At 31.9% G+C, this 17306-nt stretch overlaps 1 protein-coding gene across 1 annotated transcript; it reads left to right on the top strand.

Annotated features, from left to right (window-relative positions):
• The first annotated feature begins 884 nt into the window (after positions 1 to 884).
• On the top strand, positions 885 to 16935 carry LOC145674541 (uncharacterized). Its single transcript, XM_081744708.1, has 5 exons — positions 885 to 1038; positions 8188 to 8250; positions 8775 to 8854; positions 9395 to 9472; positions 12117 to 16935. The coding sequence occupies exon 5, from the start codon at positions 12125 to 12127 to the stop codon at positions 16340 to 16342; it is 4218 nt and encodes a 1405-aa protein (XP_081600834.1). The 5' UTR covers positions 885 to 1038; positions 8188 to 8250; positions 8775 to 8854; positions 9395 to 9472; positions 12117 to 12124; the 3' UTR covers positions 16343 to 16935.
• Positions 16936 to 17306: the final 371 nt, after the last annotated feature.

Below are 17306 nucleotides of genomic sequence, written 5' to 3'. Positions count from 1 at the left end.
GGCTATTTGAGACATAAACCTGTTAATGGGAACTTTGAGACGTAGGCTAACGATTAAGTTTGAATTGGTTTTGAGTTTACCACCAATGCTATATAAGACGTGGACCTACTGATTGACATACAATATGAGCTCCCGCAGGGAATTAAATTAGGGTTTCCACATTAAAGATGTATATGATTGTGAATTTAGCGCTTCTTTTAACACCAAGGCTATTTGAGACATAAACCTACAGCTTAATGTAGGCCCGAACCATATGACCCGCATTGAGAATTGAACCCGAATCACCCACGCCAAAGAGGTGTACGCTAATTGCTTGCCAATGGAGAACTATTGAGAATATTTTAACACTGTGATTTACAGAGAACCACATATGTTTCCACAAGGTGTACATTTTACTGAAACAGATTAAATATATTTTACTGATTGAATTATAATAATAATGAAAATTGAATTATAAACTTGCCCTATTAAAGAAGAAACTATTGTTTTATTTATTGGATATTTTGATTGAAACCAGTGTTTCAAGACAAAAAGCACTTGATGACATCGTGGACAACAGATGAAATCATTTAGATTATGAGTCACGAGTTAAAGGAAGTAAACCAACGCTAGACCATGTTTATCTTATTTATGTAAATTATACTTTACTCCCTCAGACACGGAGGAAATTTTCCATTGCATACGGAAAACAACTGAATGACCTCATCGGTGTTGCCAATTTGTCATTTAATTGTTTGGTTTTGATGAGTGAAGACCGTAGCCTACTTAGGATGAGTAAGAAGATAGAGGTCACTAAAATAATTCATTATGGCAACGTTTGCACATGTGACAATGAGGAAGCATGACTGCATCATCTTTTCCCCCTCTTTGAGGGAGGGCATAATATGCATAAACTTTTAGTACAACGATATTCTGCCCTCTTTTGAATTAAGATTTTGGAGAGGGAACATCAGAAGATTTTGAACTAGTAATTTTGTTAATGTGTAGTGTGAATAGTGCAACTCGTTAATATTTGTACGCTGATTTATAATTGTATTGGTAAGTTTAATTTGATTTTATTTTATATTTGAAAATATATTTAAACAATTTTAGCTGTATTATTGAAATTATGCGTTTTGTTTGGAGTAAATTTGAGTACTAATAATATACACGCGTATATTATTTTTTGTTTGAATCTAGATTTGTATTCGTAAATATTATTGAATAGACAGAATCGGAAGTTATTATTTTAGACAGAGTTGAGTTGAATTTTAGTTTAACATTGAGACTTGTGATCCTTTTGCTTAACATTAAATGTGGAAACATAGAAGTTTGCGTTGGGAATGAAACTAGAGGCCTATAATGTAATTGATTGTAAATTTAGAACTTTTTTTTACCAAGGCTATTTGAGACATGAACTTATAGATTAATGTAGGCCACATAAACTGGAGGAATTAACCGTTTTTTTTTTACACCACCGCCTACCCATGGAAGAGCTTTAACTAATAAGAAAATTTTAATGGTAGCTTAATGGATATGAATTTAGATTTTAGGCTTTTTTTAAAATTGGAAGAAAGTGGCCTGAACTTTGACATTTGTTTGTTGTAAAAACGTGGAAAACTGTGGCTAGGGTTATACACTTTTCATCCGGAAATTGAACACGTAGCTTATAGGTGACGTGTACGTATTTTAGGCAGAGTGGGGAAATATATTTACTTTTGGGCAGTTTTATGAAATACTATTACATATTTTAATGTTTTCTTGAGTATTAAGAGAACAAAGCTTATTATTGAGTCGCTTACAATACGAATTGAACTAGTAGTCTTAATTAAAACGAATTTGGTTGATGAGAATGAACAATGTTTTACTGTAGATTAATTTAATACGGATAGCTTGGGAAGGCAGAATTAGAGAAAATTAGATTTTGTGATGCTACCTTATTTAAAATGTGAATTTATTAAATTATTGTAGTACATTAGGATTTATACAGAAATTATAGGTTACATGATTTCATATACTTAGTTGAAATAGCGTATGTTTATTAGTATTAATTTTGTGGCTATGAAACAAAGCAGTAATATATTTTTGGGGCATTATTTTGACTTACATAGTTAGAGCAGTTAGACAAAGCATGGCTTGTGAACAACGCGTTTACTGCCACCTATGAACTAAAGTAAGAACTAAGTGTAGAAAACAGTTACAAGACCTCCGTAAAGTTTTTTTTTAATTTGGAGAAACCATAAAGGGTTTTACATTGTACGTAGTGGTAGGATTACGTTTAAATTAATACGTTTTATTGTAATATTGCGAACAGAGCGATGGCTAATTAAATCAATTACTTTAGCAAGAAATAGGTTTCTATGGATTTTTTTTGGCTAGCTATAACTTGTTCCGGCGTTCATCGCCTATGACAGATTTTAAGAACAATTTAAATTTGAGTTTTAAGTGATGATAGGCGTGGATTTGTTTTAGGACATTTCAATTTTTATGGAGTTTTGCTAGTTTCAGAAAATTACTGTATATTGAATCCGGCATGTAGACAGTTTCTTTAAGGGAACAGGATTAATTTTAAAGTTTAATAAAAATATTATGCCGTAAACACGGATTGCTGAATATTGCTTTTGCTTGCGAAAAACTGGGCAATAGAGATAAGATTTTAGCCTATTTTAAGTTTAATGACTTGCATTAGTAGAGAACTTCTTACTAGCTAATTAATTTATACCTTTTTGTGTTTTAGTTCATTCCAAGAGCATACTAATTATTTACAGAAACAATTTTATAGGAAGTTTGACGAAATGAAAATGTGGGTGGTGGGGAATTTATGGAGAAGCATAGCTTCTTAGAGAAACTAGTAATTATTTTATGACCTGGGGAACCCGTAGAATATTTGGCATTAAGTTATAAAGAATGTGGTAAAAACACGCATAATATAATGAATAATAAGATGAACTAAGACTTAAATTATTGCTTTGAAAACAAAACCTACAGGGTTTTGTATAGGATTAATGTTTATTTGTTACAGCACTTTTGTCAGTAAGAACAATTTGAATTGATTTAGGAGTCAGTTAGATTTGAAATCGTCCTAGTGGTTAGGATAGCTTGTTTATTGGATATATTGAAATGCAATTGTAGGGCAGCACCAACGGTGAACGCTTTGCCCTGCCCTAAAGTATAAATTTGAACTTTCCATGGTAAAACCGCGCGTTATTTTAGTATTTAATACGTTTCTTGTAATAGTCCTAATCAATTTTACGGAATTTAGGTTTTGAATGTTTGTTGAGATATTTGCTTTGAAGATGAGATTTCATTGCCAAGATTTTAACTTCCTTGTAATAAATTAGTTGAACAAATTTTGATTTATTACAGGTACTTGTACAAATTATAGTTTTACTTATAATTATTTGACCATAATGCAAACCATTTTGAATGAACAAAATATATTTTGCCATTGCATGTTAGTAGACATTTTGTACAAATAAATAAAACTAGGAGCAAACACGGTTAATATTTCTTCTATACATTGTAAAAATTAGTCAGAACGGTAAAATTATTTCTTGTTTGTCATAAAAATTAAATGTACTATCACGTTGAAAGCAAAAAAATATAATTTGCCTAGTATACTGAAATGTTGAACTTTGATACAAACATGTGCTAGCTGGAAAAGCGTTAGATTGAAATTGCATTGTTTCGTGGCTTAGTAAGTAAAGCGCTGGACTCATGCACTAAAGGTCGCGCGTTCGATCCTCGGTCAGGCTGTGATAAGATTTTTTTGTTTTTTACTTTTGTTTGATTATATTATATTTTCCTTTTCTATGAAAAGTTGTTCTTATTTGTATTCTCTTAATAAATTAGTCGGAGCAACTTATTTTATGGATCGATTTCTATGAAATCTCATAAAGAGAAACTTGTTTCGAAAATATTTTAAAAATTGCGAACTTGAAAAATAAATTGTTTGTTGTGCAATTTTAATTGCTACGCTTTTTATAGAAGCTTGGAATAAGCATAGCTTGTGAACCTATAAATAATTTAAAGAAAGTGGAGTTTGAAAAAGATTTTTTTCACGGAAGACACGATAAACCTTATGACAGAAATAAATCATAAGGAATTTCGGAAGAAAGTTTGCAGCATTTATAAACTTAATTGAGAATGGAATATTATACTAAATGATCACTGTAGTTATGAGAGCAGGATTGTAGGTTACGAACATCCACATTGCACGTTTTGGACCCTTTAGTTATATTTGTCAAAATTTTGAGAGTAGATAAGAAAAAACAATTTACTATTGTATTTAAAATAAATGTAAAACTTGCATACGTTGATACAATTAGGCGGAACACATTTGACTCAGCACGCTTCCCTCCAAAGTGATATTTGCATATTCTGGTGTAGTAAGTAAGACGTTTGCCTTATACACTTGTGATCCCCGGTTTAATTATGGACTAGCCAATTTTACGTGCTACGCTTATTTTTATATTCTCCTTTTCTATGAAAAGTTCTAAATTATTTATTGAATCCATTTTTTTAAAAAAATTCCACACATGTATAACGTGTTCGAACAGTATATGTGAACATATTTTTTTTGAGCTTCATTAGAAGCTACCTGTTAAAATAGAGTGTAAACCTACAAATAATTCCGTGAGAGGGACGGCGCAAGATAAGAAAGAGTGGTGGGGCGGTTTACTGGTTTGTTGTAAAATTAGTTAAGCGAGTACAGTTACATGGATACTACACAGTACGTAGGAGGGTGCCCTATAAGTATAATTGTTAAGAATAGAAACTGTGCAACAGATTTATCCTAGGAGGTTAGGCAATAAGGTGCGACATTGTTGTAGTGTTGGAATGCATACCATTAAAGAACTAAGGGGCAATTCTTACTTTTATACTCTCCTAATAAAATAGTCGGAATAACTTACGTTTATTTTAGTTTCATCACTTTATTAAAAGTTCCGTGTTAATTATTTATTCATTTGTGTTATTTTATTTTACTGGTTCATTTGCTTAGCAAATTCAAAAGAGAAACTTTGTTTCGAAAATACTAAGCTCGTTGTTAAAAAAATGTGTGTATGTGTGTGTGTGTGTGTGTGTGTGTGTGTGTGTGTGTAACTGAGTGAGTGAGTGAGTGAATGAGTGAGTAAGTGTGTGACTGTGTGTGTATGTGTGTGTGTGTGTGTGTGTGTGTGTGCGCGCAATTGAGTGAGTGACTGAAAAATGAAATTTTTAAGTCCCACGGTTATGCTGGTTTTTATATTGCCTCTCTTTACAAAGAAAGCTCTTAAAGTATATAGAAAGTGGGAACCTGCAAATTATTTATTTGTTGAACAATATGTGAGAGAATAAAAGATTTGTCGAACAATATGTGAGAGAATAAAAGATATTCTCCTAATAGATCGATTTTTTTATATTGCTTCGCTTTACAAAGAAAGCTCTTAAAAGTATATAGAAAGTGGGAGAAAACCCACGCACACTGTGCTTGTCCACCACAATTTATAAAAAAAAATAAATCCAAACTTAATGTTTGTCATGAAGATGTTGAAATAATTGGTGCGAACCAAAGCCCCATGCACCAGAGGTGAACGCTCTACCACTGAGCCACTGCGCCCATGAGTAACTGAGTGAGTATGTGTGAGTGAGTAAGTGAGTGAGTGACTGAGTGAGTAAATAAATGTGTGTAAGTAACTAAGTGAGTGAGTGAATTATAAAAATACTAAATAAAATTAACAGAAACAAAATACATGAGTACAGAATAAAATAAGTTTGATTTAATCCTCATGCCACGATGCACAAGTTTTAACATTTTGATGCTTTTTCTAACCTTGTATAGCTTAGCTTCAGTTGACCCGTACCCTTTTATACACATTAGGCTTCAATATTTCTTTTATCATGGTTTCCTTATTGTTTGTTTCAGAGACTTTTTTATTAGTATTCCTTGAACTGTTACTGGTTTTGGTTTTTATCTTACATTTTAATACCAGATAGAATATGAAACAACTAGCATTTTGTTTTACCTAGTACCATTCACACAACTATTTCTTTTGCTGTTTTTCCCCTACTCTGTCGCCCTTTCTCCCCCTTGTTTTTCCTGTCTTTCCACCTACTTTGTTTTTCTCTCCATCTATTGCCATCTACCTAAATATGCTTTTTTCTCTCTCTCTTTCCACCTACTACCATCTACATAACTATACCTTCTGTCTCTCTCTCTTCCTGTTTTTCCTTTGTCTCTCCGCCTACTTTGTTTTTTTCTTTCATTTCACCTACTCCCATCTACATAACTATACCTTCTCTCTCTCTCTCCCTGTTTTTCCTGTCTTTCCGCCTACTTTGTTTTTCTCTCTTTCTTTCCACCTACTACCATCTACATAACTATACCTTTTGTCTTTCTCTCTTCCTGTTTTCCGCCTACTTTGTTTTTTCTTTCTTTTCACCTACTCCCATCTACATAACTATACCTTCTCTCTTTCTCCCTCTTCCTTCCTGTTTTTCTTCTGTCTCTCCGCCTACTTTGTTTCTTTTCACCTACTCCCATCTGCATAACTATACCTTCTTTCTCTCTTTCTCTCCCTCTCCCTTCCTGTTTTTCCTCTGTCTCTCCTCCTACTTTGTTTTTTTCTTTCTTTTACTTACTCCCATCTACATAACTATACCTTTTCTCTCTCCCTGTTTTTCCTGTCTCTCCGCCTATTTTGTTTCTCTCTTTTCACCTACTCCCATCTACATAACTATTCCTTTTCTCTCTCTCTCTGTTTTTCCTCTGTCTCTCTGCCTACTTTGTTTCTCTCTCTTTTCACCTACTGCCATTTACATAACTGTATCCTCTTTGACAATTAGACTATTTGTCTTTTGTTTTCCTTTATTTATTTATTTGCTTTATTACCTTCTAAACCTAACCTAACCAAAGTTTACTTTGTTTATGTTTTGCTTTTCTCTTTGTCTTTTCCGTTCTTTATCTTTTGTTTCTTTTTCTTTGCTTTTTCTCTATTTGATTAACTTCTAAACCTAACCTAACCATGATTTGTGTTTCCTTTCTTTTGGTTTTGCTCTTGTACCTTTTCCGCCGCTTGTAGTATTTTTTCTCTACTTTTCCGTCGCTTGTAGTATTTCCTCGGTACCTATTATCGTCTGTATTTTTTCTCTTTATTGTTCTCTAGCTATGCCATACACAAATACCTTTCTTTCCTATTTTTGTAGCTCCCTGGCTATTTGTTCTGTGATCTATGTATGTTCTCTAATTAGCTTTTGCTTTTTATTTTGTAACTTTAATTGGATTATATTTCGCCTTATATTCAATCGCTTCATTAGAAGCTCATTGTTAATTATTTGTATTCTCCTAATATTTTAATGGCTCCCTTCCTAAGCAACTTATTTTTACGGATCGCATGCTCCTAAGAACAGCTAAGCTAACTTAACCATACTCTGTATTTCTTTATGTCTCATGGTAGTTGGAGTCTTTTGTTTTGCTTTTCTTTGGTTTTTTGGATGTAGTCCTATGCCTTTGTACTAAGACATTATGTTCCTGTTTAGTTGTACATATATTATTCAGCATGCTTCTACGAAACAGCACATATTATATTAGACCTCTCCCATACTAGTCTTGGATATTTACATATGGCTTTTACTAAGCGGAACTAGTTGTTGCTACATGTCCATACTTTAGCCTGCTGGTTGATAAATTTCTGTTAATAGATTTAATATACGTAACACGCGAATTATCTTAAGGTGAATCTTTTGAATTTTAGTAGATACTATATTCATATAAGGTAATATATACTATATAGTGTAAGCATATAAGAATCTATACTAGATATATACATATTATATACATATAAGAATCTACACTAGATATATACATATTATATACATAGTATATACATACAAGACTTTATAGTACATATTATATACATATAAGAATCTATAATAGATACTATATTCATATAAGGTAATCTATGCTATATAGTGTAACCATATAAGAATTTATACTAGATATATACATATAAGAATTTATAGTAGATACTATATTCACATAAGGTAATCTATACTATATAGTGTAAGCATATAAGAATTTATACTAGATATATACATATAAGAATTTATAGTAGATGCTATATTTATATAAGGTATTCTATACTATATAGTGTATGCATATAAGATATTCTAAAGTAAATATATATAAATAATGTATACGAATCTAATACAAATTATGTTATGTTTTAGGTTATCCATTGGTGTGGTCTATTCAAGAACGTACTACCAGAAGTATCAGAGGTAGTACCAAAGGTATTTTTCTTAATAAATTACTCAAATAGAGCAACCTTGTTGCAATGTATAAAATAATTCATATTATTTACAATATTACTTTTAGAACTGCAATTATTTTATACGTCGAACAATATGTGAGTGTAATAATTTTTTATACTCTCCTAATAAATTACTCTGAGCAACTTATTTTATGGATCGATTTCTATTAATTTAACCTCTCGTAATGAATTACTCGAACACTTATAGTGTGAACCTACAAATAATTTCGAAAATATTTTAAAAATTGCGAACATTAAAAATGTGAACTTACAAAAATTTCTTATAGAAAGTCGTAAGACCACCTACGCTGGGAACTTGTAAATAATTTCTTATTTTACGGATCGCTTGGTACACAAGCTCAGAGCAGCTACGCTGCGAAACTGTAAATAAATCGTATGCTAAAGTAAACTCTGTAGAACACCTATGGTGTTATTCGTTCGTTTGTTTCACAAACTCTTAAGAAACTTTGTTTCAAGTAGTAAAAAATTGTCTTTTTGTTTTAGGATACTTCAGCAGATCAATTGGACTTCTCTCTTTTGGACCTTTGAAGAAATTGGAATTAAAAAAAACCTGCAGATATTCTGTAAGTATGCAACCAATATTAATTACATTACATATCCTGTTTCATAATATACTTTCTTGAAATAATTTTTAATTTGTTCAGCAACTTTGTTTGATCATTTTATTAGAAGCTCAGAACACTTACAGTGTGAACCTACAAATAATTTGTTGGATTGTATCTTTTTTTTATTCTCTAGTTTGTTACACAAACTTGTTTGCTGTGCAAGCTCTTTATTTATTTATTTCGTAATAAATTACTCGAACACTTTGTGTGAGCATACTAATAATGTTTGAACAATATGTGAGTGTACTAATTATTTGTATTCTTTTTAGTCGGAGCAACTTATTTTTATTTTAGTTTGATAATTATTTATTGGTTCGTTTTCATTAAAGAAAACTCAGAGAACATTATGTGAGTTCCAAATTAATAAAAAAGCTCATTGTTAAACTGAAAGTTGATAAAAAAAATGATTACTAAATAGCTTACTGTGCATTAAACTTGTAACAAAATGAGAAATATAGAACTGAAATTGTATACTAATAAATGTTTTTATGGTTTCAGTGTTGACAGCGCCATACAAGTGCACCGAAAATTAATACATCGTGTCCTGTTAGATCTGTTGACATCTAACCAGCGGTGGTAAGTGTTGCAAACTTTAAAATTTTTTAGTTCAAAGAGTATATGAACATTATATAATTAAAATTTTAACTTAATGAAACTACAATATTAAATTTTACATAATGAAAGACATACTGACAAATAATTTTGACTAAACTAACTTTACATGTGCGCAACTTAATTAATGAACATCTAAACTTATATTTTCGTTTGAAACATTTAATTTTTTAAAATTACATTTTGCATTAACATTTTTATTTTGCAATTAAAAGTTTCATGTAAACATATAATGAATTACATTTTACAATAAAAGTTTCATGTGAAAATTACATTTTTTTACTTTTGCATTTTTTTTTAAATTTACACTTTGTATTTTTTTTACGTTTGCATTTTACAATAAAGGTTTCATGTGAAAATTACCTTTTTTAATTTACACTTTTGCATTTTTTTATTTTACAATCACAGAGTTTCATGTGAAAATTGCATTTTTAATTTACATTTTACTTTTACATTTTTAATTTACATCTTTACATTTTACTTTTACATTTTTAATTTACACTTGCATTTTTTATTTTACAATCAAAGAGTTTCATGTGAAACTTACATTTTTAATTTACATTTTACTTTTACAATTTTAAATTTACACTTTGCATTTTCAATTTTACATTTCACTTTGTATTTTTATTTTACAATCAAAGAGTTTCATGTAAACATATAAAGAATTGCATTGTAAGAATTTAATGTCATTTGAGAAAATAGACATTAACGTTTACAGTTAAGGTAAAAAATAGAATTAACTGAACTTTCATTAGTAGTGCATTATAAAAATAGTTACAATAATACAAAATTTACAAATTGAATAGTCACAATAATATTTATTGATTATATTAGTTTTCTTTGTTGATGCATTTCATTGAATACTGTAGAACATTTATCAAATTAATTATTTTAATTGTTTAGTTAATTTAATATGTTATTTAGCCGTACACCTTTGAAATTTAGTAATTGATCTTTTAAATAATTATGCTTTTTCTTAACCTCATTTATGTTAATTCTTGCTAATCCTATTGAATAAATTTTCTCTTTTGATTGATGTTTACCTATGATTTGTAACTAATAACCCTTTCATTCTAACCATACGTAATTTTTCTTAACTATAATTTGTAACAATTAAGTATTTTAATGCTCTTTTGAATAAACTGTAATAATTAAGTATCTTTTAAAATCTAATACTGTTAATTTTAATATTTTGGTGAATTAAATTTGGTTTTGCTAACCTATATGGATTAATTATCTATATTCTTTAAATCTCTGCTATATTGTTTGTCTGATAAAGTTCTGATGCTTTTGGTCATAAACTGTTCTAAACCTTTTTAACCTTGTTTCTTAATTGATTTTTGCTAAACTATTTCTTCTTTGATATGTTTTGTTTACTATGTTATTTTTATTTAATTGTGTTCCTGTTTATTACTACTTGGATTTTTTTTTATTGCCAATGTTATTTTGAAATGATTTTTATTCATTGGAATGTTTATATCAGATATGTTCATTTTTTCAAATATGAAAATATTATTGTCCATGAAAAATAAATATTCGGAAACATTCGGTTAAGTTCGGAAATCTTCGTAAATGTCACATGAGTTTAAATAATACATGTTTGTAAAAGGGCATTATTACTTTAGAAAATATTTTCGTTGATACATGATTAATCAGTCTGTGTACGAGATTACAAACTAAATTATCTGGGTACGGGACTTTAAAGTAAGTGTATTTGGGTACAAGATTACAAACTAAATGCATTTGGGTACGAGATTACATTTCCGAAAGTATAAGTATACCGCAGCAAGCCGCGGCGGATCAGTATAGAAGAAGTACTGCTAGAGTAAAGACGTTTCTACTTGTACTTTTCGGGACATTGTTGTCGGAAACTATAATTAGATTTGCTGGTCTTAAACTATTGAAAAATAAACATTTATCCATATTTCGGTAAACACATAGTGGATTATATCATAAAGTTAGTTATCTTCGGAAAACTTCGCATGGAATTCTGGGAATTTTTCATATTTGCGTCTATATAAGAGCGGGAAAAGTGCGCGGTGGTCAGTATAGCAAAAGAATTTGTACGGTGAAGACGTCTCTCCGTGTTGTTAACGGAAAGTGTTGTTAACTGATAAAGTTAAACAGTATCTTTGAGAAAATACTTAGTAAATTATTAGCCGTGTGGAATTTTGGAAATTTACATTATCTCCGTGTATATAAGAAGCTCAAATTCATTAATTGGTCATTCTACAGAAAGCAGTTCCATCGTGCGGACGTGTTTTTGGATACAAAATAAATAGAGGAATAAAGATATTGGAAAAAGTATAAATAAAGTCCATAGAGCAATTGGAAATTATTTCGATATAATTACTCGTAGAGGTAACATCGCTCCGTTGGTTCTAAGTTAGAAGATTCTTGGAAGTGGCTGTAATCAAAGAAATAGTGTTTATAAGATTTTACGCAAAACATAGTTCAGTTTGTTTTTGTACTTCGAGGTGTAAACATAGTCTTTTAGGAAGTTACCGCAATTAAAGTTTACACATAAAAGTAAATTAAATATTCGTGCGATATAAATTAGTGTATAATAATAAGGTGAAATAACTAATTAATTATTTGTTTAAATTAGATTCAACAATGGCATACGAGGGAATCAACACTATTAAAGCCATGTTGCAGCTGTTGGAATCACGTGGATATGATAATGGCGGAGAAGTTTTCTTTACGTGGGAGGTGGTGACGCAATGTCATGCATTAGGGGTGCGTGTGTATAACGAGCAATACGCGCGTTTATTACGTGCATTATTGGCGCATTTTGGGCATGACCCTGTTGTTATTTTGGCAAAATGTAAGTCCGCGAAGGATATTATTGATTTATATCGTACGGGCTTCTTTTGTCAAGATAACATCCGGGTATTGGCGCGTGAAAAATTTAGAGAGTTGGTATCTGCAGGGAAGACTTCTGGCTTAACTGCAGATGACTCTGTCGAGTTCATGGGTGAACCTGTAAATTTGCCAGGTCCTAGTTCTGCACCAGAGAATCAAATGTATGGTGCTGGAACAAATGATAATTTTTCCATCATTGGTAGTAAAACTAAACATTATCCATACTTTGGCTTGCGGGGAAAGGAAATTACCGTTAAGCGCATGCGTAACATAGGAATCGAAGACCCGGTTGTTTATTTGGAGAAACTCTTTGAGTATGTACAACAGCATGCGTTAAACGACGTTGACGATAACATGTATGTTGGTATGGTTATCGAGAGCTCTGCCTCGACGATAAACAAGCCAGTATACATGACGTGGCGTCCTAAGAAGGAATTGAACCCGGAGGCCTTTTTTAGATCAGTAGAGAACGTACTTAATAGTAACGAGCACTTCCTTTTCGGGGATTCAGTAATCTTTAGGATACACACTGTAAATCCTCGCAAGGGAAGAGGTAAAACACGTGGCACTAGTAAGTACGTTGATCTTACTACACATCATGAACAAAGTACCATCCCGTTAAACAAAGATATATACTGCCTTCCCAAGAGCATCATCCTTGGGATGGCAAAGGCCGAGCATAATCGTCAGCAGGTATATGAATTAAAAAACCACCCGAAACGTCTACTCAAGCAAGCCATGGATTTGTGTGATAATGCTGATGTTACCATTAAACATCAAAATGGCTGTACTATTGATGATGTAAAAAAATTTCAACAATACCTGGCACCCAACTACCAAATCGTGGTATATGAAAGGAACGCCATGAACCGGGAGTACAATGTAATTTATCCGGGAGTAAAAGCAGAAAAACAAATCCTTATCCATTACGAAAAAGGTCATTATGAATTAATTACATGCATTACGTCTCTGTTGGGTAAACAAGGATATTGTAAGCATTGTTTACAGGGATATAATCATGCACAATACCATAAATGTAATGCTAAGTGCAATGCATGTGAAGTATACCACGAGGTATGTGCTGATAATATTAAGCGGGAATGTAATGATTGTCATAGATTGTTTCCTTCGGCTGAATGCTTTACGAATCATAAGCGTGTAATTGGACGTGGCAAAAGTTTATGTGAAACAAAGCGGTTTTGTCCCGAATGTGCTAAAATGTACAATTTACGTCGTAGGAAATCTGAGCATCAATGTGGTGAGCGTTTGTGTAAGTCTTGTGACAAGCACGTAGACGCTGATCATATTTGTTATGTTCAGAAGTCCAGTCAATCACATATTGATAGATTTCTATATATCGTATTTGATGTGGAAACGATGTTACTTCGTAAAAATGAATGTGAGGAACAAGAACACTGCGTTAACTATGTGGTTTGCAGGAATATATGTCATGCTTGCAAGGACACAGAGCTGGATGATCCATGCTTTGTTTGTGGAAATGAACAGGGAAAACGTGAGTTTGACTTTTCAACGATCGATGAGTTCATTAATTTCGTATTAATGCCTCGTCCAAAGTTTCAAAAAATCATTGTGCTTTCGCACAATGGTTCTAATTATGATGTCCAGTTCAGTTGTAGGAATTTAATAGAAAAACATTGCTTATCTCCCACCCTTATTATGCAGGGTCAAAAAATTATTGAAATGCGGCTTGGTAATAAAATTATTTTCCGGGATACTTACCTCTATATGGGTATTAAGCTGTCAAAATTACCCAAAACTTTAGGCTTGCGCGGTAATTTACGAAAGGGATATTTCCCATATTTGTTTAATACGTTCGAAAATCAAAATTATGTAGGTAAGATTCCTGATGTTAAGTTTTTTGATCCTGAGAGTATGAGTTCTTCCGATCGACAGCAATTAATCACCTGGCACCAAGAACGTGCTTTAAGTGGTGAGCAGTATGATCTGCACAAGGAGATGGTAATGTACTGCCGCAACGATGTTAAAATCCTCGCTGAAGCGGTCATCAAGTTTTCAAACTTGATCGAGGAAAAAACTCACGGTATTCAATGTTTTATTTCATCGTCCACTATTGCAAGTTTGGCTATACTAACGTATCGGTCTACATACTTACCTGAAGAGACGATTCCAGTTATTCCTCCTCTCGGGTTCGATCATCGTAACCAGCAGAGCTTAAAAGCAATGTATTGGTTACGGTATTTGGAACGTACCGAAGGAAAAAAAATTCAACATTCTGGGAATGGATTGGAACGATCTTTTGGTAAATATAAGGTCGATGGGTTTGATAACCTGACAAAAACTGCATACGAATTTAACGGGTGTTACTTCCATGGGTGCCCAAGGTGTTATACAACGCTTCGGGATCAGCCCCTTGACAGTTCCTCTAGTCATGCTACATCAATGCAGGAACGGTATGAAAATACGATCACAAAAACCGCATTCCTTAAAAAATTAAATCTCAATGTTGTTGAGATATGGGAATGTGAATGGGACAGCATGGTGAAAAACGACAAAAAATTACAAGAGTTTATCAAAACTCAATGTAAGGACCTTGTCAATCATCTTGCACCTAAAGAAGGTTTTCATGGTGGTCGTACTGAATGCTTTAATGCATTGTACGAATGTAGCAATGACGAAACAATTCAGTATTTGGATGTAACATCGTTATATCCATATGTGATGGCTCGTAAGCCGATGCCTGTAGGGAAGCCTAAAATACATAAGGGGCCGGACTTTCCAGAAGTGGAAAGTATTCACGGGCTGGTTAAATGCACCATCTTGCCCCCAAAAGATCTCTTTTTTCCGGTGTTGCCGTATACGTGTAACGGTAGACTTATGTTTGGCTTATGTCGCACGTGTATGGAAGAAAGTAATGTCAACAATTGCAGACATAGTGATGCCGAACGTGCCTTAACAGACACGTATTGTACCCCTGAGCTGCATAGAGCACTACAAAGCGGTTATAAAGTTCTGCAAATTAATGAAATCTGGGAATTCGAACTACTCGGTTCTGAGGAGGGAAATTCGCATAGTCTTTTCCATGACTATGTGAATTCCTTCCTGAAATTAAAGCAGGAAGCCTCTGGTTTTCCTGTTTGGTGCAAAAGCAAAGGAGACAAACAAAAATACATAGCAGATTATTATGCCCACGAAGGCATAGAGTTAATGGAGGATAATATTGGATTGAACCCTGGCTTGAGGTACATAGCCAAGCTATTCCTCAATTCGCTCTACGGCAAATGGGGACAAAGAACGGATTTGTCACAATCAGTGGTTGTTGACACGCCGGAAAAGCTTTACGGCTACCTATGGGCACCGCAGTACGAAGTACAAAGTGTACTAGTCATTGGGGAAAAACATGCTGTTGTCACATATAAAAACGTTGAAAACGAAAATAAGCCGTTAAAGTTTTCAAACGTTGTACTTGCTGCGTTCATTACATCATGGGCGCGGCTAAAGCTTTACGATTTGTTAACAACTGTGGGACCAAAAGACACATTATACTGTGACACTGACAGTATTATGTTTATTCAGCGGCGCAATGAAAAACCTAAGCTTGCGTTGGGATCCTACCTGGGAGAGCTAACAGACGAAGTTCCGGAAGGGTGGGAAATTAACGCGTTTATAGGTTTGGGACCAAAAAATTATGCGTATAGGTTAAAAGAAATTGGGACGGGTAAAGTAGAGTATGTATATAAGATACGGGGAATCACTTTAGACTATCTCGCATTACAGGAAATAAATTTCGATCATTTCTATAAATTAGTTCGCGGAAAAATTGAAAAGAAAGTGTTAAACATCCCAGGGAGAATTGCCCGTAAGAAAGGGTTTATCATTGTGTCCAGACCTGAGACAAAGACTCACCAAAAAGTTGGCAACAAAAGACGTCGACTTAACGATGACAGTGAAACGGACTATAGGACATTACCATATGGTTATTGCGGGTAAAGTTTTAGTTGTGTTTATGGTTCGTAAAGAATGTACGTATGAGTGTGTGAATGGGTTGTAAATATTACTCAAATAAAATATAGCTTTAAAATGTAAATAGTTCAATGAGTAAATGTGGAAGGAAACATTATGATAATACTACATCCTGTCCTTAAACATGCTATAGCTGAATTTATTCCCGGTTAAGTTACATAAACAACTTCTCACAAACTTTTCACCACCTACGAAAACACCAATAAGTACGTAGCCATCGCACCCCTACAAAGTCACCCCTTCCTTTTGTAAATAATATATTATAAAATTTTTGTAAATAGATCTTTTCATATAGTAAATAGATTTTTTTTCATATATAAAATTTGTAAATACACTTTTCATATATTTTAATAGATTTTTCATATTGCAAATAGTTTTTATATATTATAAATTTTTCATATTGTAAATACTTTTCTCTCATATAATGTAAAGTTTTTATATATTGTAAATAGTTTTTCTATATTGTAAATAGTTTTTTTTCTATATTGTAAATACCATATTTCAAATATTAAATTATTTTTATTAATCAAGTACAAGCAATCAATAGAACAATATATATATCATTATATTCAAACACTTGTTATATATTTTACAATTTTAATTTTTATTATATATATCTACATTTTTTATTTTTATTATATATCTATATTTTAATTTTTATTATATATCTACATATTATTTTATTATATTCAATTTTTAATTTTTATTATATATTTTACATTTTCATTTTATTATATTTACATTTTTATTATATACAAACACTTTTTATATACATATTTTTTATTATTATATATATTTTTATTATTATTTTTACAATAAAATTTTTAAATTATATTCCTGCCTTTAATTTCTACATCCTATACAATTAAAAAGGTACTTCATACAAAAAGTATGTGTATTCTGTATAAGATAAAGGAAGAATACATATGCT

This window comes from Thermobia domestica, chromosome 17 (genome assembly GCF_964235325.1).
Source record: "Thermobia domestica chromosome 17, izTheDome1.hap1.1, whole genome shotgun sequence".
Classification (NCBI taxonomy): Eukaryota; Metazoa; Arthropoda; class Insecta; order Zygentoma; family Lepismatidae; genus Thermobia; species Thermobia domestica.
This window is presented reverse-complemented; position numbering and strand designations above follow the sequence as displayed.

Coding starts and splice junctions, on each gene's coding strand:
- LOC145674541 (XM_081744708.1), top strand. CDS start 12,125: ATGGCATACGAGGGAATCAACACTATTAAAGCCATGTTGCAGCTGTTG.